At 46.3% G+C, this 27,128-nt stretch overlaps 1 protein-coding gene across 3 annotated transcripts in view; it reads right to left on the reverse strand.

Moving 5' to 3' along the window:
* The window catches only part of SSH2 (slingshot protein phosphatase 2), an 878,905-nt gene that overhangs the window by 12,942 nt on the left and 838,835 nt on the right, over positions 1–27,128 (reverse strand). For all 3 annotated transcript variants that reach the window (XM_069615249.1, XM_069615247.1, XM_069615248.1), the window contains 3 exons: positions 10,107–10,153; positions 9,316–9,462; positions 8,389–8,589 (listed from right to left, as the gene is read on the reverse strand). In XM_069615249.1, the coding sequence (XP_069471350.1) occupies positions 8,389–8,589; positions 9,316–9,462; positions 10,107–10,153 (395 nt within the window). The remainder of the gene's footprint in view (positions 1–8,388; positions 8,590–9,315; positions 9,463–10,106; positions 10,154–27,128) is intronic.

The following is a 27,128-nucleotide window of genomic DNA, read 5'->3' on the forward strand; positions in this document are numbered from 1 at the left end:
AATCCAGCACAACGGCTCTTTCCAGTATATGCGAATACCACCATCCCTCTCGCATGCACGCAGCTCGTCTGTAACGTGCCTCCTCACTTTGAGGAAAGTGAAAGTGCCACAGAAGCAACCAACAGAAGGTAACAAGCAGTCGCTCAATCCACGCACATCCAAGCAGCACCTCAAAATCTACCAACGTGCAATTCGTAGAAGGCCCAGAAACAAAGTCTGGTTAGTCAAGTTCTTGTGAGGCCTTTTAAAGGAGGTCGTTTTGCAACAAATACAGACCCTTCCACCGCTTCCCACAAGTCACCATTAGGGCAGTGGCGTCGCTAAGGGGGATTTGGGGGGGGGCCTGCTCTGAAATCCTGGGCCCCCACTCAGCTGGGCTACTTTCTCTGCACTGCCTGCAGTGCTGTGTCCGCCAGCACAACACACCCACACAGGGCCGCAATCAATGCTGCCGCACAATGAAGAGCTGTTCAGTCATCGTGCAGCCAAGAGCAGTCCTTCCAATCCGAATGTAGTGCACAAAACCGCTAATGATGGCCATTCGTGACTTAATGGTTTAGTGCCTACATTCTGATGGGAGACGAGGTGCACAAAAGGGGTGTGGTAATTGGTGTGCACAAAATATTCTCTACAGGAGTGCTTCTGATGCCACATTGCCCTTTTATAAGAAGCCCCCCCCCTACTTTTGTTTGTGGCCCCCTCTGTGCTGCTCCTAAATTTGATTCCTGGCAACGCCACTGCATTGGGGAGCCCACGCATCACACACCCAGCGTCAATTGTGGCTGGCTGACAAAATCCCCTTTTAGAGCTAATTAGAAATCCAAAGAGCCAAATATGGAGCCCAATCCAGGTTTGATGGTAACCATGGCCATGGATTTGGCAAGGGAGACCTGCTGATAATGCCTTGCCAGTAAATGCTGAACATCTAGGATTGGCTGCCAATGGATTGTATTTATTGAACATATAGAATTGTGCATCTGCGACTTTCAGGTATTGGGAAAGGTTTCACTGAGGGCTTCAGACTTGTATTTGACAGATGAGAGTGAAGCTCGAGTTGTCTATGATGTAACTCTGATCCCAGAGGCGGAATAGTCCCTGCGGTTGATATATTTTATTTATATCGCGCTCATACACAATTGCTTCAGAGCGCGACCAGGTAAAGGGAGGGGAACAAGGGAGAACAAACAACCATCTTACTAGGCCTACTGACATTAAGAACGCGCAAGTGCATGGAAAAGTGATGGGGGGGAGTGCTAAGTGCGGAACAGAGGAGAGAACAGAATAAATAAGTGCACTAACAATACAGGCAGGGAAAGTGGTAGTGCAGCCAGCCAGTGGCAAGTGCATGATTAGTCAGAGAATATCTGATAAGTGCAAAGGAAAAGAAAGGGGGGGGTCTGTAGGGGTACAGATACAGATCCCAGTGCAATGGGTGGCCCGGAGGCAGGGTGAGCAGGTACCTGGGCCCGAAGGACAGAAGGTGGCTAGGTGCATGGTGCCGAGAGAGAAAACAAATCAGCAGGGGAGAAGATGGGCAAAGGCAGAAGCGAAGAGGAAGGTCTTGAGGTGCTACCGGAACCGGAGATGGTTCTCCTCAAGTATCAAGGTGGCCGGGAGGCTGTCCCAAAGGGATGCCCCAGCCGAAGACAGATCTGCCCCCAGCTGGTTTCTTTGAAAAACAACTGACCCTAAGGGAGTTAGAAGTAAAGCAGCCAAGGCACCGAGAAAGAAGGTATTTACGGAGGGATAGTTGAAGGTATTTTGGACACAGGCCCCAGAAAACCCTGTGGACAATACAGGGTTTTAAATTTGATCCTTGCATCCACTGGGAGCCAATGAAGGGATTTTAGAGCTGGAGAGATACGATCCCAGGGCTTGAGGCCAAGGACAAGTCTTGCAGGCCTGTTCTGGATTAGTTGTAAAGGGCAGAGAGTTGAGGCAGGTAGATTTAGAAAGAGGTTGTTACAGTAGTCCAGCCTAGAGAGCCAGAGCTTGGGAGACGGTAAGCTTCTAAGGGAAGGTGAGGAAAGGCACATCAGAGATGTGTGCAGAGAAGGAGAGTGTGGAGTCAAAGATGACACCAAGATTCTTATCCTTGCAGGTAAGGGTAGGAGGAAGGCCAAGGGAGGCTGGCCAGAGAGTGACGGGAAAGGAAGGTGTACCAATGAGGAGGATCCCAGTCTTGTTGGCATTTAGACGGATATTTGGCGGTGCACCAATGTTGAATGGCGATTAGGCAATAAGAGATGAAGGAGGAGGTGACTGAGGGAAGTCTGAAAATGAGTTGGGTGTCATCAGCATAGCACTGGAAGTTGGAGCAGAAAATGGAAATACAGTAGGCGAGAGCTTCCAGGTATTGGTTAAAATGCCAGGGTGAGAGGTTACAACACTGGGGAATGCCACAGGTAGAGGGTTATAGATGATAGGAAGGACCCAAGTTGAACCTGGGAAGGTCAATCAGAAAGGAAAGAGGTCAGCCAGGCCAGAGCCCGATCGGTGATACCCAGGTTGTCACAGACGATTGAGCAGGATGGTATGGTTGACTGTCGAAAGCAGAGGAGAGATCAAGTAGGATAAGGACAGAGGGAATGTTAAAATCAAGGTTGGAGAGCAGGTCTTCCCTTGTACAATTTTTATGTTGTAAATGGGAGTCAATTAACCCATTCCGCCATTAGAGGAAAAGATGTTCTTTGATCTAAGAGGCGGTCACTTCCTGGTTCAACACAGCCTGCGGGCGATAAAGAGGGACCTGCAAGCCTTTCATTTGGGGCGATCAACAGCAGGTAGGTGTGGGATATCACAACACTGAATTGGATCTTCATATTTCACTGTGAGGACGTCATCCCAGGAGTTTAAAGCTTTTCATATTTTGTACAGTGCATGAATGGGTTCAATGGAACCCCTATACAACATTAAATTTGCCACTTATAACAGAAATGACACGGGATACATTACATATCAGAGGCATTCCTTCTAAATATGAATAAACCAGGTGAGTTATCACCCACCAGTGCCATAGTCTTTATTAGAGCAATGTACATATATTGACAATATGATGCATCATTATCCAGGAGGTAGGAGTGGGGTCACTGAGGGTTTGGGGCGGGGGATGCACCTTCAGTGACTGGCAAGCACAGAGCGTGGATGGGGTTCTTGAAAAATTCCACTGATGGGTGTTGTAATGTAGTCTAGTCTTGTCCTGCTGGCCATGGAAGCATGCTGGTAGAATGTTGGTGAAAGTTATGATTGGCAGCTCAGGGGAATGTATTTGAGTGTTCCATGTGTGTCAGTTGGGGGCCTTAGCTGGTGATGTGAGGATGGCCGGTAGGTGTACTGCGTGATCTGTGCCCTGTAATATAACTGCAGGCAACTGGAACTGTACACATAAATATGTATAATAAAGCTTCCTGGGTGTACTTCTGAGGCCCCACAGAGGGTCTGTGTGTACCAATTGAGCCCTACCCAAACACAAAAATGGGCAGGGTTAGATCAAGGGGGCATAGCATTCCAGCACAGGGGGGCAGTAAAGAGGATCGCGGAAGCACATTGAAAGCCGGGAGGAGGCAGAACGCACCGATCTAGAGGAAGCGTGAAGAGATGCAGTTAGCGAGGTATTGGATATGAAGACTATACATGGATTTGAACATTAAGGCCCATTTTGATGCAGGAACGCAAACTGATGTAGCTCTACAAACATGGGGTTGGGGGAAGGAAAATACGTAACGAGGTTTAAAATCTGTTACATAGGTAGGTTCATGGAGGTAGCTTGTGTGTCTCCTTTCGGCATTTTCTCGTTTCCAGAGAAATCACTATTTTAATTGCACCAAAGGAAACGACCCCAGTGCGCACCCAATGGGTTGTTTGCCGCGTCACCGTGTGCGCGACACTCCCTGAAGGGAAAGGGGTGGTCTAAAGAAAGCCCAGTCTGGCCCTTGCAGCAACCTGGGGCTCTGGTAGGGTGCCGTGTGTCGGCTGCCTCTGCAGTGCCGGTGCGCCTCTGGGATGTCGTTTGCTTCCTCCCCTGCCCCTGGACAAGCATTACCTCACACCGTCACCTGGCGCAGCAGCTCGGTTACAGCTGTGCAGCAGGGAACGGCGAGTCACGTACACACCACTTCCTCCCCTGGCGCCACTCCTCCCCCACCTGCCCGCCGCCCAGCCCGTCCCCTGTGCTCGTAGCACAGGTGTGACGAGGGCATGGCACGAAAGCGAGAGGCTGCGAAGTCGCAAGCCAGATCTATTCCAAGGGAACAAAGGCGCCGACGTGCTTAGATGGCTCTTCCTACAACAGTCCTACAAACCATTGCTCTGTAAATAACAGACGTAATGATCTTCTCACAAAGGTTGTTCCCGCAGAGTCTGCACAGAAGTGTGATGCATGTCGCTTTATGGTGGGGAGTGATTGTCTCATATGGGGCGCTTTCTCCATCGTCACATTCGGAGCAACCCACCCCCCTTTCACTGGGCAGCGCGGCGCGGACTAGGATTCTTCACCTGTAAACTGGGCCATGCCTCAAAGGACGGAAAGGCAAGAGATTCCTGACCGTAAGATTCCCCTGGTGCACGTTTTCAAGACTGTCACTACCCCTTTAGAAAGCTTTGGCACAAGACACAGCCCCTCTGGCGCACTGGGCATCATGTGCCAGCAGCAGGATCACCTTCAGGAGTGGAGAGGGGTCCCTTTATTGCCTTCGTTTTGTTCCAACGCATCAAATCATCTCACAAGTGCTCCCGCTTCCGCTCCATGGGTCCATTTCTGAACGCGCCCCTTTCTTTCTGGACCAGGCCCTTTCCTAGAAAACTTGAAACATGGAAGCACACGACATGTTCTTAACCATTGCTTTTTCTTGGAATCGCCAGCTGGCCCTTTCAATGCTGGACAATGCCTGGGGCTTGAAGGTGTGCTGGATTTCTAGGGCAAACTGTTCACAATGGTGAAAAAGCACACGAGAAATGAGATCAGCGTCAGAAAGCAACAGAGCTGTACCTTCTAAAACCGCACCATACTATGCTGCCTCTATAGCCAGAACAAAATGCACAGAAAACAGGGCGCGCACACAGGGTCCTACATGCGCTGCTGCACCCCTAGCAGACCAGTATGCTTATGGTACTAGGTTCTTGGGATCACCCACAGCATGTAAACCAATCAAACTCAGGAACACTAACAAACACTACTAGCTCTACAAACAAGCCGCATGCGGCAAACATCTTAGGGGCGGCGGCGGCGGCAAACCCGGAGTCCGATGAAGCAGCAATTGGTTGGAATATGCCGAATCCAATGGCCACACATTCATTTACTAGGAGTTAAATATAGAAACATAAGCGTTGGTTTCAGTCATCACTGCAGCAACCACGAGAAGATAGAACATTAAATTATAGATCTGAAAGAAAGGAACATTAACAGAGTAACACGGATTGTCTGCAGATACGGCTGTACATGGACACGCAAGGGAGTAAACGAGATTGTATACATGTTTAGGATTTATAAAGCACACAATTATCTGCTAAGCAACAGAGCACTGTTTATAGTGGACACACCCAGGGTAACAACTAGAAGAATGATTGAGAAAGAATTGCACAAAACAGCTAGAGGTGAGAGTAAAAACAATAACAGAAGTTCGCCTCTTGCGCGCACCCCACCGGGGTGTATGCTCATCATGGTGCATGCAAGACGAGGTCATCTTAAAGATGCCCCCACCAAGGACCAGGTTTACCTATAGTGCTCTGTGCCATATTCCTCCACTTGTAAGCACTGTAATATTAGCGGTCATTACTCAATTTAATGGTACTCCAATCCGTCTGAATAATAACAGCGGACGATTAACCTGCGAGACATCCAGCTGTGAGAAGCAGAAGCGCACCATGGTTTGGGGTTTCAGTTTTCTTCTAGATCTGGGTCTTTATCCCGCTTCAGAATGCTCCCCTGCTTCAAGCAAAGACGAGACAGCAATGTGCCCATTTCACTCGATTGGGTGAAGTGTGGAAGTTACCCTTGGAAAAAGGAGCGATTCCGAGTACACAGCTGCAAAAGGTGACCTTGAACACGCGTTTCACCCAAGAGCGTTCATTCTTTGCATTTTCCCTGTCCAGCAAGGTTCGGAAGCTTTCGGACTCGACTCCTGCACATGCCCGGCCCGGGTTACTCGTGCAGGGAAGCAGCACATTTCCGCCCACACGTGACGACAGCGGCCCCGCCCGTGCTCGGAGACAAAGGCAGGCGACAGCAGCCTTTCCGACAGCTGCGCCTGGGGGTTCCTGTGCCTTACCCTCGGCGACCCGCCACAAACCACCCGGCCTCGTTAAAAAGAAGGCAATGACCCAACAGAAGAGGCCCCCTGAGCAAGCCCATGTGCAACATGCCATGTGACACAGGGCCTTCAGAAAGCTTGCCCCTTCAACCCCCGGAAGGAAATGTTTGCGCGGTACGCAGGAAGGCAGATTCACCTCATACACATGGCCACGCCCCGCGGGTCACGCTTCCCGCTTCCAGGCTAATTTCACTAGCCTGCAGCCAAACACCCAACAGAGTACATCATTGCCTACGTGCTACACAAACCCCAGTCAGGACAGTGCACAGCAAAACGTGAGTTCAGTCGTAAAAACCCTGTACACAACATGTGAGCTGTTCACCCACTCTTACTTAGGTACGTGCTGCTGGCCTCTGGTGTGGGGCAAGCTTGCCTTTCTGAAGTTTGACTCCAGCAGTGCCAACATTACGAAGCTGAACAATGGAGTACAAAATATTGTGAACTGTTATTCCCCCACCCCGCCCCCCACACATCACAGGGTAGACTGATATGCAGAGTTCTGTGACCAAATCGAAGAACGTGGTCAATGGCAGAAATCATTTATGATTTCTTGAAACTCTCAGACGACTTGCAATACCTATATAACATACCATATGGGGCATTTTATTACTCACAATACATGACCACACGCAGTCAACCAATTTAATATTGGGTATCTTGCTGAATCCAATGAGAGATTTTCACATTAAACTTTTCTACCACACCATTCACACACGATAGTGGTCTTATGGCGCCAGGGCTTTGTCCACAAAATCTGTGTTCAAATAAAATACAAACTATTAATAGGAATCTTGTAATGTGTTGCAAAAAAATGGTTCTAAAAAAAAGTTGTTGTTTAAAATATAGGGTAACTTCCAGACAGACTCAGGCTCTCCTATGCTAAGCTCCAGCGGTGCACAAAACATCGTACCATAAACAATTTAAAAATGAATGGCTGTGAAGTGTCAGATATTTCAGAAGAAACGAATTTGGACAGCTTGTCAATCTTTTACGTGCAGCAGTGACCCCTGGAATTCAGGCATAATGACTTCACATCTAAATTGTAATAAATAATTACGGTTATAATAGGTATGCAATTTTTCTTATTGTAGGCCAGTCATGTCTTATATTTACAGTAGTTTATAGTGGGTATTGTAGGCAGCCATTTATCAGTTATTAGAGCGCTTAGAAACATTCAATGCTACATACAAATCCAATATAGCGGTCATAGTAATGTAGGGACTGGGGGGCAGGGGGAAGGGCAGGGTCCATGATTCTACTCTCTAGATACCATGGCATCCTCAGCAATTCCAAGAGCAGACAGTAAAAGGCTCATTGATTAATATGGTGAAAGAGTGCTAGTAGCACAATCTTTTTCACTACACATTTTTTGAAATATTTTCCAAATCACACAAAACCAGAAGACACAGATGCCATATCTGATCCATAGCTCAGTCTAGAATTTTCAATTCTTTTGCAGTAGCATAACGTTTCAGTTTGGGACTTCCTACCATGTGTAGCCGGTGGACTTCAGTTTAGGCACAGCTGATCAGTAACTGAACTGTTTCTTCCAGAAAACACCCCCCACCCCCCTTCCCACCGCACCCTACCCCATCTAGATTTTGTTCATTGCATTCTAGAACTTGTACTTTTGCATTTTCCCACATTTTATAATCCGGACTACAAGTCCAACAATTCAAAGCAAAATAGGCCTTGGCAAGCTCATGTATGGAATAGAATAACCCGATGTCTGCATCAGACAACGCCCTTCAAGGAAATCCTTTAGTACAGAACATATGGATCAATACATTTCCAACTTCAACCATGGTGGACCAATGGCAACTTCTAGCATTGACAGCCAATAGTAGCTCTACACATGGATGGCCTAGAGTAAAAGTTTCAGATTTTGAATACTGGCGATTAGTCAATGGAGGCCTCTTCACACTCAAATGAACATTAGAGAAGCTAGAAAAAAGAAATCTCACATTCAGTTTAAGCATGTACACTGGAATAGGAATTTCTGGGTCCAAAACCAACACGTTTTAGGGACTAGACTGGAGCTGGGCTAGGCCAGAGATATGGCGCGTCATCAGTGTCTCACCTGGCAAGAAGGATGCCTTGGTATTCTTCCAGCTGCCTCATGAAGCTTGGGTTGGGCTTGGTGACGTGGCGCCTTTCCTTCACATAGTCGAAGGCTCGGTCCAAGTTCCAACCATACTCTTTCATGGCATATGCAATGACAGTAGAGGCAGACCGGCTGACCCCCATCTTGCAGTGCACCAGGCATTTTGAGCCATGCTTCCTGTTGAGAAAAATATCACCATTAATAACGTACCATACAACACAATCCTTACCTGGTGCTTCAATAGGTCCTAATTATGCAAGTTAAAAGCACCCACTTCATAAGCCCATTCTGTAGAGACACCCATGACCAGAAGTTATAAGATCTTGGCAGTGGGCACTCAATACAGTGAGCTATCTTACTTGCCCGCCAACCACTACAGAAAATATTTTCTGTGATTTGACCTGTAAAAGCAGACTGAAATATCTGACGGCAACTTCAAACATCACCAGAAAGCCAATTTTCACAAATCAAGATTTTCCTAATGTTTGTAATACATTTACAAAACGAAAATAAGATTAAAAAGAAGCAGGAAGAAACAGGAACAGGAAAAGACAGAAGAAAATATGCTTAAAAGATCTTAAAACAGTCAGGGGCAGGTGCGACATTCAGCCAGACTACGGAAATGTGTAAAGGGGTTAGAAAATTGTCGTTTTATGAAAGAAAGGAGACCTCTCCTTTTTTGCATGAATCCTGAAACCCACAACACATTAAGCAATTCAGTTAAAAATGCAGGATTTTGCTTTGCTATCAGGGACACCAATATAGGTCCGGCATTTAGGATGATCATTTCTCTCGAAATTTGGATCCTTAATAGCCAGCACCGTGGCAGGGGATATTGACTTAACAGGAATCTAAAAATCGGTGTTACAGAAAGAAACGTTGCTGTACACCAGGCTAACTTACTTGGCTTTGGAGATGAATTTGTAGGTATCGTTCCAGTAGGCGAGCAGGTCTGTTGCCTCCTCGTCGTAGACCCGTATGTTGTGATATTCGAAGACCCCCGGAAAGAAGTTGTCGATCTCTCGAGTGACATTCAAGATGTACCGCACCCTGCATGGAAACAGAAGGTAGAGGTGAAGCTAGCACCTTGGACGAGGGGCACCTAAACCCTGCACAGCAGACTTTTCATAATGCAAGACCCCCCCACCCCCGGGCAACTAATCTAATCTCGCTGTAAAAAAGCATGATAATCCATTTCACAACGTGCGAGAATCCACGCAGAAAAGAGACTGACATTGCACCATTTTCTCCTACACAGAAGCAGCAGTAGCATCACACCACTCGTCCCCTACCAACGTGCAGAAACTCACCGCAAAGAAACACACCAAAATCACAGAAATGATTGTCCGATAAGGACACCAAGCTCTTCCAAGTCTGCATCTACACAGATCAAACAAGGTGCCCAGCCTTATTCTTGGTTTCTCAACAGTGTCGCCCCACTCCAGTGGGGTTAGTGGAGTGCACTTATTACATCTGAGAAGCTTTCCAGGTCTCGAGTCCACGCTTCCAACTCTACGGCACGAGACACTTGCACGCCCAGTTTATACATTTACTCAGAATCTCTGAACACAGTGGCGAGGTACCCCCCACTCACGTTAATGCTAGCCCAACCCCAAACCTCAGACCAGCGAATGGCTATCGGCAATAGAGCAAGGCAACACATTTTGCAACGTCACCTGTGCATGCTCACTCACCCTCTGTTCTGCAATTCCTCTAAATTCGAGGCGTTCCACTCCGACCCCTGAAAAAGAAACAGATTGGTTAGTACGTTTCTGGAAATCAGTGCTACTAATAAACACGACGTCTGAACTTCACGCTGGTTATCCAAAAGGCAGAGACATTCTTTGAATTGTGTACAGGGCAACTTGTAGCACCCTAGAGAATACATATACGTAAATGCCTCACAGCCCAATTGTAGGATCTTCATGCCGCACACAATGTACCTGTACATGTGAAATAAACAGGGCACGTCCACACTCCCTCCTCCCAGCAAATTAGCACAAATAACAGCAACACAGACTCTCTCTGCACTACCTTTCAGTTCCTGCCCAGACGAGGGATACATAATTACACATTTCTACTTGTGGTCTCCACTGCAGACATGAAACTTCCCCACTCCTTCAGTTTTTAAAATCACCCAGCAATACCGATTTGGTTTTCTGTACAAATTCGGGCGTTCTCCCTGCTGACAATTTACTGCAAGGAGGTAAATGCAGCACAGCGAGGTAGTTTGGCATGGTGTGGTGTGGTAGAACAGCCAGCTAGCTGCAGCCCTCTGGACTCCCCAATAATAGAAGTTGGTGGTAGAGCAGGCACAGGGCATCAGACTTGGTTGGGATCTTACACATTTAACCCCACCTCAATTGAGGGTCGTCAAGGTCACAACTATCTTGGCTACAGGCAGGAGGCTCAAGGGCTTCAAGCCCAGAGGCAGACGTTTGCTCTGGCTTTCTGAACCATGCCCTTTTCTGAAGTGCAATGGAAGAAATCATGTATATAAAAAGACCAAAACAAACAAGTCAATTCAAAGGAAATTGGAGATGTAGGTTTGGGAACTGCAGGCCTAAATGTGTGATGAGTGCACTCCTAGCTAAAAGGTATATCTTTCCCAAGTTTGTTTCCCGGCGTTTGCTTCTTGACTGGGTAACTTTTTGTGCACTTGAGTGAGCGGATCACCACACCGTCACAGTATGGCAATTACTTTCCTGTGTGCACTGCTCATGTTCCCAGCCCTGCAGATGTTGTGACTTGGTCTGAGACCAACGGCTGTGGTCTGATTCAGTCAGGCCAGAGGAGAGTGCAAGCAGACAGGCAGGGAACGAGAGTGGGGACAACATAAGCAGAAAATGAGAGCAGCAATCGCATGTGTAACACACAGGAAGGGCAGCAGAGCCCAAACATAAAAAAAAACAATGAATACAGGTAGGGCAGCAAAGAACTGCTTGTTCGGCATGTGTGTGCAGAAGAGCCTGCATACACACACAAGCAGGGAGAGACATTATCAACACCACGGCAGGGCCACAATGCCAGAACAAGTTGCATAAGATCGCAACACACATGAGGAAGAAAGCTGGAAGCCAGCCAGTGCCTAGACTCCCTAGAGAAACATCTGCATGGAATGTCCAGTTCAGGGACTGCAGACTCCAAGGCTTGGGAAAAGGCCATCGGATGAAACAAGGCATTTCCTCCCAGTTTGGCCTTTCAACTTGCTGTCCTCCTTCCCTAATGATCCAAACCATCCTGCCCTCCTCAACCTTCACAATAAAAAGGGGACATCCGCTCTTCATGAAGCAGCAATGCCGGTCTGCAATGCGGCAGCCTGTTATTGTGAAACGAAGTACACCCAGGCAAAGCCTCAGACCGTCACACAGATAAAGTAACAGCACAATGTTAGCTTTGGCGAGGAGGATGTGGATAGGTACTGCTCTTCATGGAGAAGCTGGTCAGGTAGCCAGTATGGTCGCATGATGGATGCCCGCGTCACAATCCCTCTAAGTCGGACTTTATTTTCTGGACGTTTGTCCCTACTAGGACTAACAAAGATGGATCAGGGCACCATTTCGGTTGTGATTTTGGTCTTGTTGATGCTCAGCTGATTAGTTTGAAAAGAATATGGTCCGTTTTACCGCCCCAGCAGTTAAGCAAGATCACAGACCAGACTGCTACTATAGCTCCCATCCCTGCATCCTGCAACATGACACGTCACAGGACTGGTTGAATAAAGTACATTAGAACCGGGTGTTAGGCCACCAGCCAATTAGGTTTGCTGGCATTATTGTCTGCTAGACAACGTTCGATGCAGCAAGCTGATATCTCTCTCCCCACCGATCCCCAGTCTCCCTTTCTCAGCCTGTCGCTGGACTTCCACCTTCTTTCAAAGTTACTCCAAACATACTACCAGTCTTCCTCTCCCATGTGTATCTCTTGACCTTCCCTGCCCACACTATCCTCTATGGGCCCTCTCATGCCTTCAGCTTCCTGGTTCTTGCCAGCCTTGCCATGCACACCCCACTGAAAGGGAGCTGGGGTCTGCGCAGAGCACCGATGGACGTAATGTATTTTTTGTTTCATCCAAATCTACAGGCTACTAGCTTGGCATAGGACGTTTTTTTTCACTCTTTACCAGCTCTGTATGCAAATGGACATCACCAAGTACAGCCCTAAGAATGCAGAACTATTCCTTAAATGTAACACTTGACTGCTGGTGCAAACAATACGTCAGCAGATGGTCTAGACAGTTGCAAGGTCCACTGGTTAGTTCCCAACATTCCACATCAATGTAAGGGATACACCCCGACCAACATTTAGCAGCCTGGACTGTGCTCAATCAAGGTTCCCAAGAATCACCTCAATTTGTTTGCAACTCGGTCAAACTATGAATACATTACAACCCTTGGCGAAGGGGGGGGTAGAACAATCTCGTGATACCCCAATGTGAAGTACCATATGGTGCGCTGTGGTTACATGGACTATAATTTGGGACCGGCAGGTTTGGAGAATGGACTACAGAGATATTCTTGTATGTATTATAGTTAAGGTGAATCGAGTCCACATAGACTTTACCCAAATAATAAGGCACGACTGGTTGGATTACATTTTTCAAAAATAAAAATAAAATAAAGTTTGTCCTGTGCCGATCCATACTGGAGATTTGGGGGAAGAATGCCTTAAAAGGAGGAAAAGTTAAAGGAAAAAAAAGCGCCTTGATCGACCATCCCTAGAGCAAAAATCACTCAACCGATTTGCATCAAATAAGAAACAACTGGGCACAAAACTTCACAGGTGTGGCCTTTTGGTAGTTTAGGGTAAATATTTCCAATAGTTTTAAAAATATTCGGAGAAGAGGGTGCCTCCCCTGCTACCAAAAAACTCATATGGTGCTTTACGCACAGACTTTCAGAAATTAATACCTGCAATTTTTTTGCCCGAAGCAAGCGATTCACACGGCAATACCTAAGGAATCCGAACAAGAAGTGTGCTGAAAATGATATTTGGAGGAGGAAATTGGGGACATTGGCTACAGGTGTGTAGGGGGGGGGGGGAGATCACCACATGTGCAGTGGGGGAGTTTGGGGTGGGCTCGGGTGTGAGTTTTGCAGGACATTAGCTTATCGGGGAATTTGTGCAGAAATCTCGCAAAATGATCATGGTAGCATGGCAAGATGTGCTTGGGAAAGAAAATGTGTCACACAAACTGAAGAGTGAAAGGGGGCAATGGGAGAGGGTCAGGAATGGAAAACATAAGGGATGACACTGGGGAGTACCAAGAAAAGAGGGGGAGGACACACAGTGAGTGTGCAAGTGAGGATGGGGTAGACCACGCGTTTCCCTGTTAATGCGAGAATCTGCATACTTTTAATTACCGCAGGAACTACCAGAACAGAGGACGAAGCAAAGGAGTGAACGCTAGAAATTATTGTGGAAACGGAAAGGGAGGAGTATAATCAATTGCCCAAGGACCGCTGGGACTTGGTGATCGACTTTTAAACCTGCAGAGGTGATATCTATTAAGCAGGCAGTGTGGGTGTTTTGGAATAATGTTACAGTGGAAACAACCAAAGGCCATGGACTGTGCGTCCACCAGTTGAGTTTTTAATATTCAGGGAACCATTTGGGACAAGGCCAGTAGCTTTATTTTTAAATCATTGGTGAAACATGTATGGCTGAAGACCGTGTCCAGTGGCGCCAGAGGCCACTGGCTGAGGCTCTGTGCCTTTAATGTCTGGGGTAACTGACAGCAGGCCACTGCAAATGGCTGAATTGCAGTGGACCCTGAGGCTTCTGGCCATGCAGTCTCTAGATAGTGGGCTTTGCTGAGGTACTGTGAGGGCGATATGGCCAGTGGCTTCGACTCATAAAATCGTTGGTAAAACATGCACACAGGTCACAGCCGCGAGCCTAGAAGTATCATTGTTGATGGGTGAGAGCTAAAAAACAGGCAGACCGAATTAATCTCTAGCTGTCTGACACTCACCCCACTGCCTTAGATACCATTGCAATGCTCCCACCTCCCATCTAGTCTCTTTTTATGGGTGACCTTTTTATGTCCCGCCATAGTGTGTGTTTGGATTTATAGTTCCCTATAACTTTTGGGCTTAGGCTGGGCTGCCCCATTGAGCTTCCCTATGTAATTTCCCTTATTATATCTTGGGTGAACTACTATTCCTTAAAAGAAAAGTGGGATTCCCATCCCCTTTACATTTATTTTAGTGAGCAAGCACACCCCACCTTATGTGGAGCGCTGGGGGATACAATGTATCCTATTTCTTACAATTGCAAGTTTACTTGTATGGCTGGTGACATTGTAACTACTTTTATGACTGTCATTATTACTAAGACTGTCAAATCAGCCACAGTAATGCACGGGAGAGCCACCATTCTCCTAGAATGGTGTGCTCCTTTTTTCACCATTTCTCGGTTGCTTGTTGTCTGCAGAATCCTTTGTGTCTGGGAAGGTAGGAAGCGATGGGTCCAAAACTTTGCAGCCCTTTGTATTTCGCCTTGCCTAAAAAGAACCAGTTCCCGCTGGACTGTAGGGTTGGCTGTCCCGACTGGACAGCCAGACCGCCCCTTTTAGTAAGCTGCAGGGAGAGTTTGCAGAAGTTGTGCTGTTCTTGATAAATACTCTGATCCTGGAAGCTGCCAACAACTCGACCACTGGAACTAAATCCGAAAAGGAAGATTAAGAAACTACGGCTGTAATAATTTCCATTGACCGGAGAGCCTGCTGTGTGACTGAAGGGGCAACTGTAACCAGAGAGCCCGAAGTAACCCTTCCAAGTAACCTGGCGGTCCCGAATGCGGCGACTAATACCCAGACGTTGGTGGGATCCACTAGAGTTGTGAAGATCTGCAAAACGAGCCATCCCTTTACGTGCTGTGACCTTACTGGGCTGCAAAACGGTAATACCTAGGGACCTCGAGCCCGAGGGCAGCGCATGATCTTCCGAAGTCTAATTTCATCCGAAACTTTGGTGGCCTCCTGCTGGACCTCCAGAGACACGATTCGAATACCTGAGGTCCCCTCACCAGAGTGCAGGACCGAGAGAAAGAAGAGAATCCGACCAGCGATATTAATTCTTCATCTAGCTCCTATAAAAGGGTGCCAAATCCAGAGAGCCACGAGAATCTGAGAAGAATCATTTTGTTGGAAGTCTCCCCCATTGAGGACTGCTGCCAGGTTTCCTTCAGTGTCCATTTCTTCAGTCTTCAGACCACGAACCCAAGGACCGGATCCTGTGCTGCTACTTCCTGAAGGTATCCACCCAGAAACGTCTTTCTCCTAAGGTACTGTGTTGGTTTGGGTAATACTTATCTTAAGTCTTCTGTGTATCTTGTGAGGCTGAGTGGGTGATACGTGTGGCTGGGAGTTTTCTCATACCATTCACCCAGGCCTAATGTGGCAATGCATATAGGGAGCCTTCTGTCAAGTTCCTGAACACTTTGAAACTAATACTTACTTGTGTGAAGAAATATTGTCTGCAAATCGGACTTTCCTGCAACTGAACCTATCCTGACCTGCCTACAGCTAGCTTCTAGACCACTACTGTCCCTCTTCTGCCTCTGAGAAAACTCATGCCATAGGCTAGGGAAGTATTTTAAAAGATAAGGCTTCTGTCATGAAATTCTGACAAGTGTGAAAGTGCTTACTGGTAAATGAGTTTGTGTTGTAACTGTATCTGCAATATCTCAACAGTATCTCAGAACCTCATTCCTATCATTATGCTCACTCTCCTCTTTACATCAACAAACAATAGAACGCAGCTACACGCCCTCGAACAATTCGGCCTAGCTGAACACATACCTATATCGCTCAAAAAACACCTCAACAGCCTGGTAGAATGCAGCTAGACCCCACAAAATAAATAAAAATCAGCCTAGCGGCACCAATATTCTCCTGCACTTGCCTCACGGCAGTGAGAATGCAGACTCAGACCACCCTCCTTGCTGCGCATATTACACTGATCCCTCATATCCACCGCACCACACAGCATTAGAATGCAGCCCACCTGAAAAAACCACTCTGGCTGCTTACATACCAACTGCACCCAAGCACTATATGCTACACTACCCTTTCAAATTATATGGACCACAGTCCCCGAGAGGGTTCTATCAACAGCGAGTTGAGATCATACCAATGGTACATAAAGCGCTATACAAATGCACTAGAACATAATAGGTTACAAATTGTCTCAAAGTTAATACTTGAAGGTACGCATACATATGTAATGTTGTGCTCACACTTGGAGTTTGTACTAATCACCATATGTGTTAAAAGAATGTACCTTTTGTTAAAAGAAGAGGCATTCTCTTTATACAGCGGCGTTTAAGACCTGCTGACCTGGCAAGAACTTGTTTTTAACAGAAGAATTGTGTTTGGTCACTGTATGTCGAAGCATGCTGAGCCTGCTAAAACTATCTGCAGATTACGGGTGGGGAAGGAATAAGTAAGCACAGCCTCGTGCACAGAGATAAGGACACAGAGGGGCACGAGAGAGAGCGAATAACAGATAACAGGAAACCACAATAGCAGATGTTGAACTGTTGACCGTTGATGCAAAGTCATGACTGTGAGGAACCGCCTTGTGGTGGACATAATCTATGTGCAGCAATGTATGACAATGTAAAACAGATGAGTATAAAGGGACCACGATGTGCAGGGGAAAGGGCGGCACTTTGACGACTTGCTTTGCGAGACGGTTGAACTTGTGGCCCATTCGCGAATGCTTGTGTGTTAATAAAGCAATGTTTACTCAACTCTTTTCTGTTTGAGTTTTTATAGGGTCCCTTTTGTACTGATTATGGTGACGGCGAGAAATCGCACCCACAATTTTGGTGTCAGAAGTGGGATGCGAAGGAGCGACAGTCCGTCACTGGGTGAGGAACGCCGCGGCGGAACCGGAGAAGGAATTGATCACGGGGCCCCAACAACTGAATCCGCACCTTTGATTGCAACCAACGCGTCATCCTTGTTTTTCCGGCTCCGTCGGCGGTGGAACAGCAGGCTGTCGCCCTTCGGGTCCGGAACACTCTGGCGGGACCCTTAAGATAAGTGGTATGGACGGATGCATGATGGAATAAGGAAATAATGATTCAGGGTTTGTGAAGAGGACGGTGGTAAGTCCGTCTATGAAGAAGTAATGTTGAAATGATGATATGATATGTTAGATACGCCAGGAGGATGTATTATTATTGTTAGCCAATAGGTGCATATTTGGGAAAGGTGAGTGTTTTAGGCAATTGTGGTATACCAACAAAATGGGTCAAGCGGCTTCCAGCAAGAGTGGTATAGGCAAGAGACACTATGCCCCTCTTGAAGGAACCCCTGCATTTGATATGTTGATTAAACATGGATTGAATTCAACATTGTTCTTAAAAGAATGGTCCGAATACACAAAAGATTTGATTGAGCATAAATGGCCAGACACCGGGTCCTTTGATGTGGACCGCATATCCAAAGTAGAAATAGAATTAGTAAAAAGACGGGTCAGACCCGCACAGTTTGAGGCTATACGACTATGGAGGGTAGAAGCAATGCGCAGGCGCAATGCTCAGAATAAACAAAAAGCAAAGGAGCAGAAGAGAACGGTAAATCAAAAATTACATGATCTAGAGATAAAAGAGAAGGGTGAGAGGCTAGATCAGTTGGATAGACCTATGATGATTAAGAACAGTGGGGGTATGTATCCTGCCGTGCCGGTGCCTCGATATGAAGATGTGATAGGGCTAGAAGCAGAACAAACAACGACTGAATTATTGTTTCCAGGAGCTACAGCTCCACCGGCAGACAGTGAGGGTGAAAGGGTGGAATTCCCAATGAAGTATGGAGACCCAGATAGGTTGATAGACCATAGGAGAACGACTACTGTAGAAAAGGATAGAGATGGAGACTTGCAAATCCTTATGACCGGGCTGTATGGCACACCCCTCAATGACAGCCTACGGGACCAATTGGGGCGTTTGACACCTTTGGAATTTAGGACAGTGGCCACTAAACTATATACCTTTCATGAGGGTAACTGTAAATTGAGAGGACAGAGTACTGCGGATCTGCCCTCAGCATATCAGGAAGCTGTCGCGTTACTACCAGTGACTGCGTCCAGTGTTCAGTTATGGGGATGTATGTCCGACATAATAGCGGAAGTCATAAGAGGCGGTGTTGAATGGGAGAAGGAAAAGAGGGCATGGGAAAGAGAGGTGAGGGAAAGAGAGGCTAAACTCAAAGATGCAGACCAGGCGGGCCAAAACGTAGCTAATCGTATGATAGCATCCATACACTCACAGTCCATGTCCACCCTGGTGAGTCTGATGGAGGGCCTTGGCTGGCCTATACAAGTAAACGTAATTAAATATCTTCTTATTAGGGTGGATGATATAGAAGAGGAAAAGGAGCCTAGGTATGTGTCCCAGTGGAATAGGATTAGGACGGAATTGGATAAGAAACTGCTATCTAATATAAGAGTGGATGATTCAGGGGCGGAAGAATGGAGGATGGCTAAGGTGGAGAAACTATTAAAAGATTATAAAAAAATAAAAGAGAAAGCTCTTAGTCATCAATCCTCTGTTTCGCCACCAGCGCAGGCCCCTGTGAGTGAACAAACAAATACGGAAAAGTTACTATTAATGCCAATGAGAGAGTGCCAACCCACCATAGAGGCAGCCACTGGTAACATGATGCGCACCTATGTGTATGTCCCTTTATCCCGAATTGAATTAATGCATATCACCAAGTCCATCCCCGACCCCCGTATAGACCCGGCAGGATTATACAAAGAAGTAGGAAAGTTATTCAGACCAGGGTTATTTACCGTAGAGGATGTAGATAACATATTGTTAGCCATTGTCCCAGAAGAAATATGGACCCCCTTTCGTGCCAAAGACAATGAAACAATAAAATGGAAAGATGTAATGGATGCGAGCAAAAATAGAAAACTGCATGAGGAATATCCTGAACCCCTAAGGGGGCATGGCATGGCAGTCCTGAGGGCTCTAGAAAAGGTGTTACCCCCATTTGATGTGAATGTGGAGAAACTGTCCGCTGTGATACAGGGTGCAAGTGAGGAAGTAGCACAGTACTTTCTGCGTTATGAAGCAGCATTCAAAGCGCACAGTGGGCTAGAGATAGGGTCTGAAACGGGCCAACGGTACTTTGCCACAAACTTTGTAGAGGGGCTCCACGGGCCAATTCAGGAGAACATTAGGAGGGCAGAAAGTACATGGATGACTAGGAACCCCCGGGATCTCCTCGAAATGGCTAGGTATTACGAAAGAGGGGAAAGAGTGAAGGGACAACAAAAGGCACGACAAGAGAAGGATTTAAAAACCAAAGTGTTGATGCAACAGTTGCATCAAGGGCCCCAAGGCAGGTATAACTACAATTATAACGGCCCGTCAGAGGGCTATAGTAGCAACATGATAGGGGGCCAAGGGACAGGAAGAGGTACAGTGCAAGGAGGTGCGCTATATGGGAGGAGGGATGGGCTACCCCAAGATGTATGTGCCTTCTGCAAGAGACCCGGACACTGGAAATCCCAGTGTCCCCAGAGTGGTGGGAGAGGAAGGGGCGTACGGCCGCCTTCACAGACAACATTTGCCCCAGGAAATAGGACTGGTGGGTACGGCAACCAAGACAATAGAATGTTTAAACCCCCTCAACCCAATGCCTTTGACGGACAAGCAAGAGGGGATGTTCCCTGGCCGGCCCCGCCTCCCCCCAATCCACTGCATCAGCCACGACAAACGACACAAGTGCAAGGTGTATGCCAGGGTGAAGAATGTGGAGAAGGGGTATACTATAACGATGATTTTCAGGATAACACAAGCGATATGTCCTGAGGATGCCGGAATGAGATAGCGGGAGTGGTGCAGGTTCCTATAGACCAAAGGGGGCCTTATGCCTCTATTAGGATCGGCCCCCACCGAAACTTGAGATGTCTGGTAGACACGGGAGCTGGAAACAGTTCCGTGAATATCAGAGCCGTCCCCGCTGTCCCATTATCGGATAAAAGCAAGGTATCAGTTGGATTTGGGGGAAATCCAATAAGGACTCCTGTAAGTGAAATAGTAGAAGCGGAACTTCATGGGGTAAAATGGGAGAATGGGTGGCTGTTGACCAATCACTGCCCAGAAAACTTGTTAGGTATTGATGCATTAAAAACGCTAGGGGCCACAATATATTGCTCCCCCCAGGGAGTGAGAATGACCATAAGCAAACCTATGAGTATGATAGGAGTAATGCAAACCCTGCCCCCGGAACTCCAAGACATCCCGAATGAACTATGGGCCACTCATGGGAATGTTGTAGGAGTGTTGGATGTTTCCCCAGTAGTAATCAAACTAAAGCCTGGTGCCAGGTTGCCCAGGATAAAACAATATCGCATATCACACGAGGGAGAGCAGGCATTATATCAAATAGTACAGGACATGATACGATTAGGGGTGGTAGAGCCAACAAATGATAGCCCTTGTAACTCGCCGATCCTTCCAGTACACAAGAAAGGTGATGAAGCGGTACCCTATCGTTTCATTATTGATTTGAGGGAGATAAACAAAATAGTAGAACCCAGATATCCAGTTGTCCCTAATATTGCAAGTGTACTCACTTTAATTCCCAAAACAGCGAAATGGTTTACGGTAATTGATTTGAAAAATGCCTTCTTCAGCATTCCTATTGCCGAAGAAAGCAGGTACCTGTTTAGTTTCACTCTTCGAGATAGACAGTATCGATTTACTAGAGCCCCGCAGGGATATACAGAAAGTCCCGCCATATTCAGCCAAGCACTAAAAACACAGATGGATAACCTAGCCCTACCCGCTAACACTGCTTTGATACAATATGTTGATGATTTGCTATTATGTGCAGCCACCGAAGAGGAATGCCATTATGTGACCAGATTGGTGCTAATGCACTTAGCAGAGAATAAGCACAAGGTAGCCCTAGCCAAAATGCAGTATGTAAAACAAAAGGTCCATTATTTAGGCTTTGAGCTGTCCGAAGAGGGGCGAACCCTGTCTACTGATCGCATTGCTTTGATACAGTCCATAAAAGGTCCAGACACGGCAAAGGGTCTCCGAAGGATAATTGGTGTTTTATCCTACTGTAGGCACTGGATTCCTGAATTCTCTGTATTGATCCAGCCCATGCTAAAAGCCTTAAAAGAAGTACAAGAAAACGGCCCATTAGAATGGACACCTGAGATGGAAAAAGCCCTGACAGCTATGAAAGATGTTCTATGCCACGCACCGGCCTTAGGCACACCTGATTATACTAAGAGATTTTGCCTTTTTGTTGATGAACAGGAAGGTTGCGCTGTGTCAGTCTTGACACAGGAACAAGGGGGTAAACAGAGACCATGTGCATATTTTTCTAGCACTCTGGACTCAGTAGCTCGAGGCCTACCCCCATGCATGAGAGCAGTAGCTGCAACAGCGACAGCCCTAAAACAAAGTGCAGGTATCATCCTAGGGAGTGAAGTAACAGTAAAGGTTCCACATACGGTAGATGTTCTTCTGAATAGAGTGCATACACAGCATTTGACTACAGCTAGACTCACACAGTATGAGATGATCCTGTTTGCCAGTAATGTAAAAATTGAACGGTGTAACACTTTGAATCCAGCGACACTGCTTCCTTTGCCCACCTCACCTGATGACATTAGGCATGATTGTGTGATCCAAATGGAAGAACACACTAAGGGTAGAGCAGACCTGCAAGACACCCCGCTGGTTGATAATGAGGGTATATTATTCTGTGATGGTTCCTGTTTCAAACTGCCAAATGGGGAGACAACAGCAGGGTATGCAGTAACTACAGGGGAACGGTTGATTGAGAGTGGGAAAGTGTGTGAAAAATCGGCCCAGGCAGCAGAATTAATTGCGCGAACGAGAGCATTAGTGTTAAGCAGCGGTATGAAAGTGACAATTTATACTGATTCAGCCTACGCTCATGGGGTGGTTTCCAGTTTTGGTAAACTCTGGGGAGAGCGTGGGTTTTTAACCTCCCAAGGTGATACTATTAAACATGCCCGATTGATTGCTGAATTATTGCAAGCCCTTACGCTGCCCAAAATGGTGGCCGTAGTGAAGTGCTCAGCGCATAAAAAAACACTGGATTATGTCACGCAGGGAAATTCTTTGGCTGACCAGATGGCTAAACTAGCTGCCACAAGGGACACTCGGTGGGAAGCCCGACAGCTCATAGTGGGGAGGGATGTGACTATGGAAGGGACGAAGGAGCGCGTAAAGGAAATCCAAGCAGATGCAACCATTGAAGAAAGACTATCTTGGCACAAGGATGATCAATATGAGGAGACGGTAGATGGGCTATGGGCACATACCAAAACGAACACCTGGGTACTACCTGACGCATACTTACCTGTGATAGTGAGCGTGGCTCATGGTCCAACCCACGTTAACGCAAGAACTATGGAAGAAGTTTTAAGTACTGTGTGGTACAACAAAAGATTGGGAATGTATTGTCGCCAATGGGCAAAACAATGTGAAATATGTGTTTTATATAATGTGGGGAAAGGTGTACCAGCCCCGGCGGGCCACAGTAAGTTACCCACCTGCCCTTTTGAGGTGGTGTATATGGACTTTATACAGCTGGAGCCTGTAAATAAACATTCCTACTGTTTGGTGATGAAATGTGGGTTCTCAGGATGGGTGGAAGCATATCCCCTGCGGGACAATAGTGCCACCTCCACAGCACAATGTATATTGAAACACTGGGTGCCCTTGTATACGGTCCCCAGATATCTATGGTCTGACAATGGGACTCATTTTACTGGTGAAGTAGTAAGCAAAGTTTGCAAGGCCCTTGGTATTGATCAACGTTTACACGCAGTTTTTCATCCTCAATCAGCTGGGATTATAGAGGGCACAAATAAGGTACTGAAGAACAAACTGGCAAAGGCTTGTGCTGAAACGGGACTGAAATGGCCAGATGCATTGCCTATTGCATTATTGAGTATGCGTACTATGCCTAAGCGTACACATGGTTTATCTCCTTTCGAAATTGTTATGGGGCGCCCACCAAGTATTGGGACCCCCATATCACCCAAGAGATTGTCTGAGCAAGCATGGCCTGCATTACAACAGTACTGTATTGGGTTAACTAATAGACTGATTTCTATTAATGCACAGGTGAACGCAGTAGCTCCATCTCCTCTGATAGGAGAAGGTCACGACGTGCAGCCCGGTGACTGGGTTGTTATAAAAGCCTTCGATCGCACCAGCGGACTGCAACCCAGATGGAGGGGCCCGTTTCAGGTGCTCCTCGCGACACAAACTGCGGTAAAAGTTGATGGCAAACCGCACTGGTACCACGTGAATCACGTCAAGAAGACGCTTCCATTACCGATTCCTCCGGAAAAGGGAACCAACCAACCCCAGGTTGCAACAGTACTGCCAGACGCCATTAGTAGTTGTGCCCATCGTCTCCGATCCTGTGACGTGTATGTGCCAAGCAACGTGTAAGGACACTGTTTTGAACTTTGATCATTAGGGAGATGAACATTTGGACTCTCTTGTTGGTTTTAGCAGAATTGTGCCTTACTGAAGACGACGGGCTTGTAGCCTGAAGGGCCTTCGGCGTTCCCCTCCTGGGACAGGCACTACGAGACGTGGGACAGATCGGATGAAGGTTTTCAGTGAGACCTACCACTATTAGAGTAATAAGGACACTGGTGCTTTAAATAGGGGATATTGCTATATCGCTAGGTTGCAACTGATATACGCTGTATACTGAGCCATATACTGAACTATGTCTACACCCGTGTATGCTGGTTTAGTCCCTGAACGGATAAGTGTATGCTCCTCAAACACAGAAGGTAAGAGGAAAATACCAGTTTGTACCACAAGAGGCAAAATTTTGTTTTCTGTATGCACGATAGTAGTACTAATAGCATTTGCCATAATATTCTGGTATCTGGAACATCCATCTAGATATGAATTAAAGAACCTGTTGCCCGAGTCAAATGAAACAGGGAGAACAGATTGGGTCAAGAGCAGGAATCGAGATGCCTATGACCAACACAACCCGGAAGACTATGCTAAAAATGAATACGTGAAGATAATAAACACAACATATGGGGTAGTGAATAAAACTGATTGCTGGATCTGCACCCACATGCCACGACATAGCAGTGAAGGCATCCCAGTGTACGCATCGCCAGTTACTGAGGATGCCGGGTGTACATTAATTTACATGAGAATAGTGTCAGCACAGCAATACATGATACCGAATACCGCTTGTTATGTTAGAGGAGAGAACAAAACCCTTCTAAAGGAAAAGATACGCTATAAAATCAAAACTGAGGGAATCGGGCTTGCACCTGCTATGGTACAGATAGTAAGAGAACCTCCTCCCCCTATTACCATCACACAAGAGTTTAGGCCAAAGAATATATGTTTTAAGAGGAGCGCAAGAGGTAATCAAAGAATGATCTCGGGGTGCAGTCAAATGGTGAATCTAAATAACTACACGAAGGGATTGTTACAGATTGAAGGACATGCCTACGTCTGTAACAAGAGGGCTTATTTGTGGTTAGCCAAAGATTTTGTTGGGGTATGTTACATAGCCAGAATAATGCCGGCTGTGATGGTATATGCCCCGTCTACTCTGCATAAAGAAATACACAGCAGAAATAAACGAGCAGTAAACCCAAAAATTCCTACGTATCAACCTACAGGATGGGAAACGTTTATAGATCTGATGGGGGTCCTGGTTCCTCCAGCGGGCATCTTTATGAACAGTCAAGAAATCCAAAAGCTAAACAGGGCCCTTGAGTTCGTAATCGAAGAATCTGCAGACCTAATGGAAAACATCACTTATGAAATGAAAGCAATTCGGCTAGTGGCTCTCCAAAATAGGTATGTCTTAGACATACTCACTGCAGAAAGGGGCGGAGTCTGTTTTTTGGTGGGATCCCAATGCTGTGTTTACATACCAGAAGGGAGTACAGGAATCCTGGATGGAGTAAACAAATTGCATAAAGTGGCGGATAGCATCCACCAGGAGGAAGGGTCAGGAGATAGCTGGTGGATGAAGCTCCTGAAAGAAATTGGATGGCAACTTCTTACGCCTATACTGGTTCTAGCGGCAATAGTTGTAGGAATTTGTCTCTGCATCCAATGTTTCCCGGTATGTGTGTCGTGCTGTGTTTCCATGTGTTCTTCCAGCATAACACGCCTAAATCCAATGGATAAAAGCCATGCACAACAGGAATTTTTTGACATGGGAGGCCTGGAGAAGATTATGGTACATACAGTATGTGATGATGTTGCTTTCCTGCCATCTGCTTATGCTAGGACTGTTTAGATTGATGCTCAAGTGTGAGCAAAGGGTGGATTGAAGGTACGCATACATATGTAATGTTGTGCTCACACTTGGAGTTTGTACTAATCACCATATGTGTTAAAAGAATGTACCTTTTGTTAAAAGAAGAGGCATTCTCTTTATACAGCGGCGTTTAAGACCTGCTGACCTGGCAAGAACTTGTTTTTAACAGAAGAATTGTGTTTGGTCACTGTATGTCGAAGCATGCTGAGCCTGCTAAAACTATCTGCAGATTACGGGTGGGGAAGGAATGAATAAGCACAGCCTCGTGCACAGAGATAAGGACACAGAGGGGCACGAGAGAGAGCGAATAACAGATAACAGGAAACCACAATAGCAGATGTTGAACTGTTGACCGTTGATGCAAAGTCATGACTGGGAGGAACCGCCTTGTGGTGGACATAATCTATGTGCAGCAATGTATGACAATGTAAAACAGATGAGTATAAAAGGACCACGATGTGCAGGGGAAAGGGCGGCACTTTGACGACTTGCTTTGCGAGACGGTTGAACTTGTGGCCCATTCGCGAATGCTTGTGTGTTAATAAAGCAATGTTTACTCAACTCTTTTCTGTTTGAGTTTTTATAGGGTCCCTTTTGTACTGATTATGGTGACGGCGAGCAATCGCACCCACATACTTACTAAATGTGTGTTACTGGGTTTTGCATTCCCTGATCTGCTTAGTGCATTTCTAAAACAGTCTTGGAGTTTTAAATACTTGTCTTTGAATAGCTTGTAGCCCCTCTGAAAAGTACTGACTTTGAATAGCTGCTGCTCTTCTTAAACTGTAATATTGCAGAGTTAATTCAAATAGTGCTCTTACTTGCCCGACTGAAGTCACTGCGTGTGGTTAGAAGAGTACATAGTAAATTACTCACCCGTCAGGTTGTGCGGTGCCTGAATTGCTCCTGTGCACTTCTAAAATAGATTACGGTACCCATGCTTATCCTCGAGAACCTTCAGGCCTCTAGGTAGCATACAAGTTAAGTTAATCCCTCTGAACTGTGTTCTAAAAAGTAATATTGATGTTCTAACTGTGGCCATTCTTGACAGAATAAAGTTACATATGTTGCAAGATACACTTGTAACATGTTGGTCTAACCAAGTGTTTCTATTACTGAATTTCACTGTACGTTCTGACCAATAACGTCTACTGCCCTTGAATTACTTTTTGTATTCTGAAAGTATACCCAACCTAGTTTTATTCCCACAAGAATAGCTTAATGACGTTCTGAATGCGTCATCGGTTTAACTCACCTTGACTGCTTATTGTAATCTAAATAAAAAGGTACACTTTGGTTTGTAAACCATAAGTATTGAGTTGGTTTTTATAATTGTGTTTATATATGTTATAGTACTTCCCAACGATTTATCTTG

Source organism: Ambystoma mexicanum, chromosome 9 (assembly GCF_040938575.1).
Source record: "Ambystoma mexicanum isolate Mex_15411 chromosome 9, UKY_AmexF1_1, whole genome shotgun sequence".
Lineage (NCBI taxonomy): Eukaryota > Metazoa > Chordata > Amphibia > Caudata > Ambystomatidae > Ambystoma > Ambystoma mexicanum.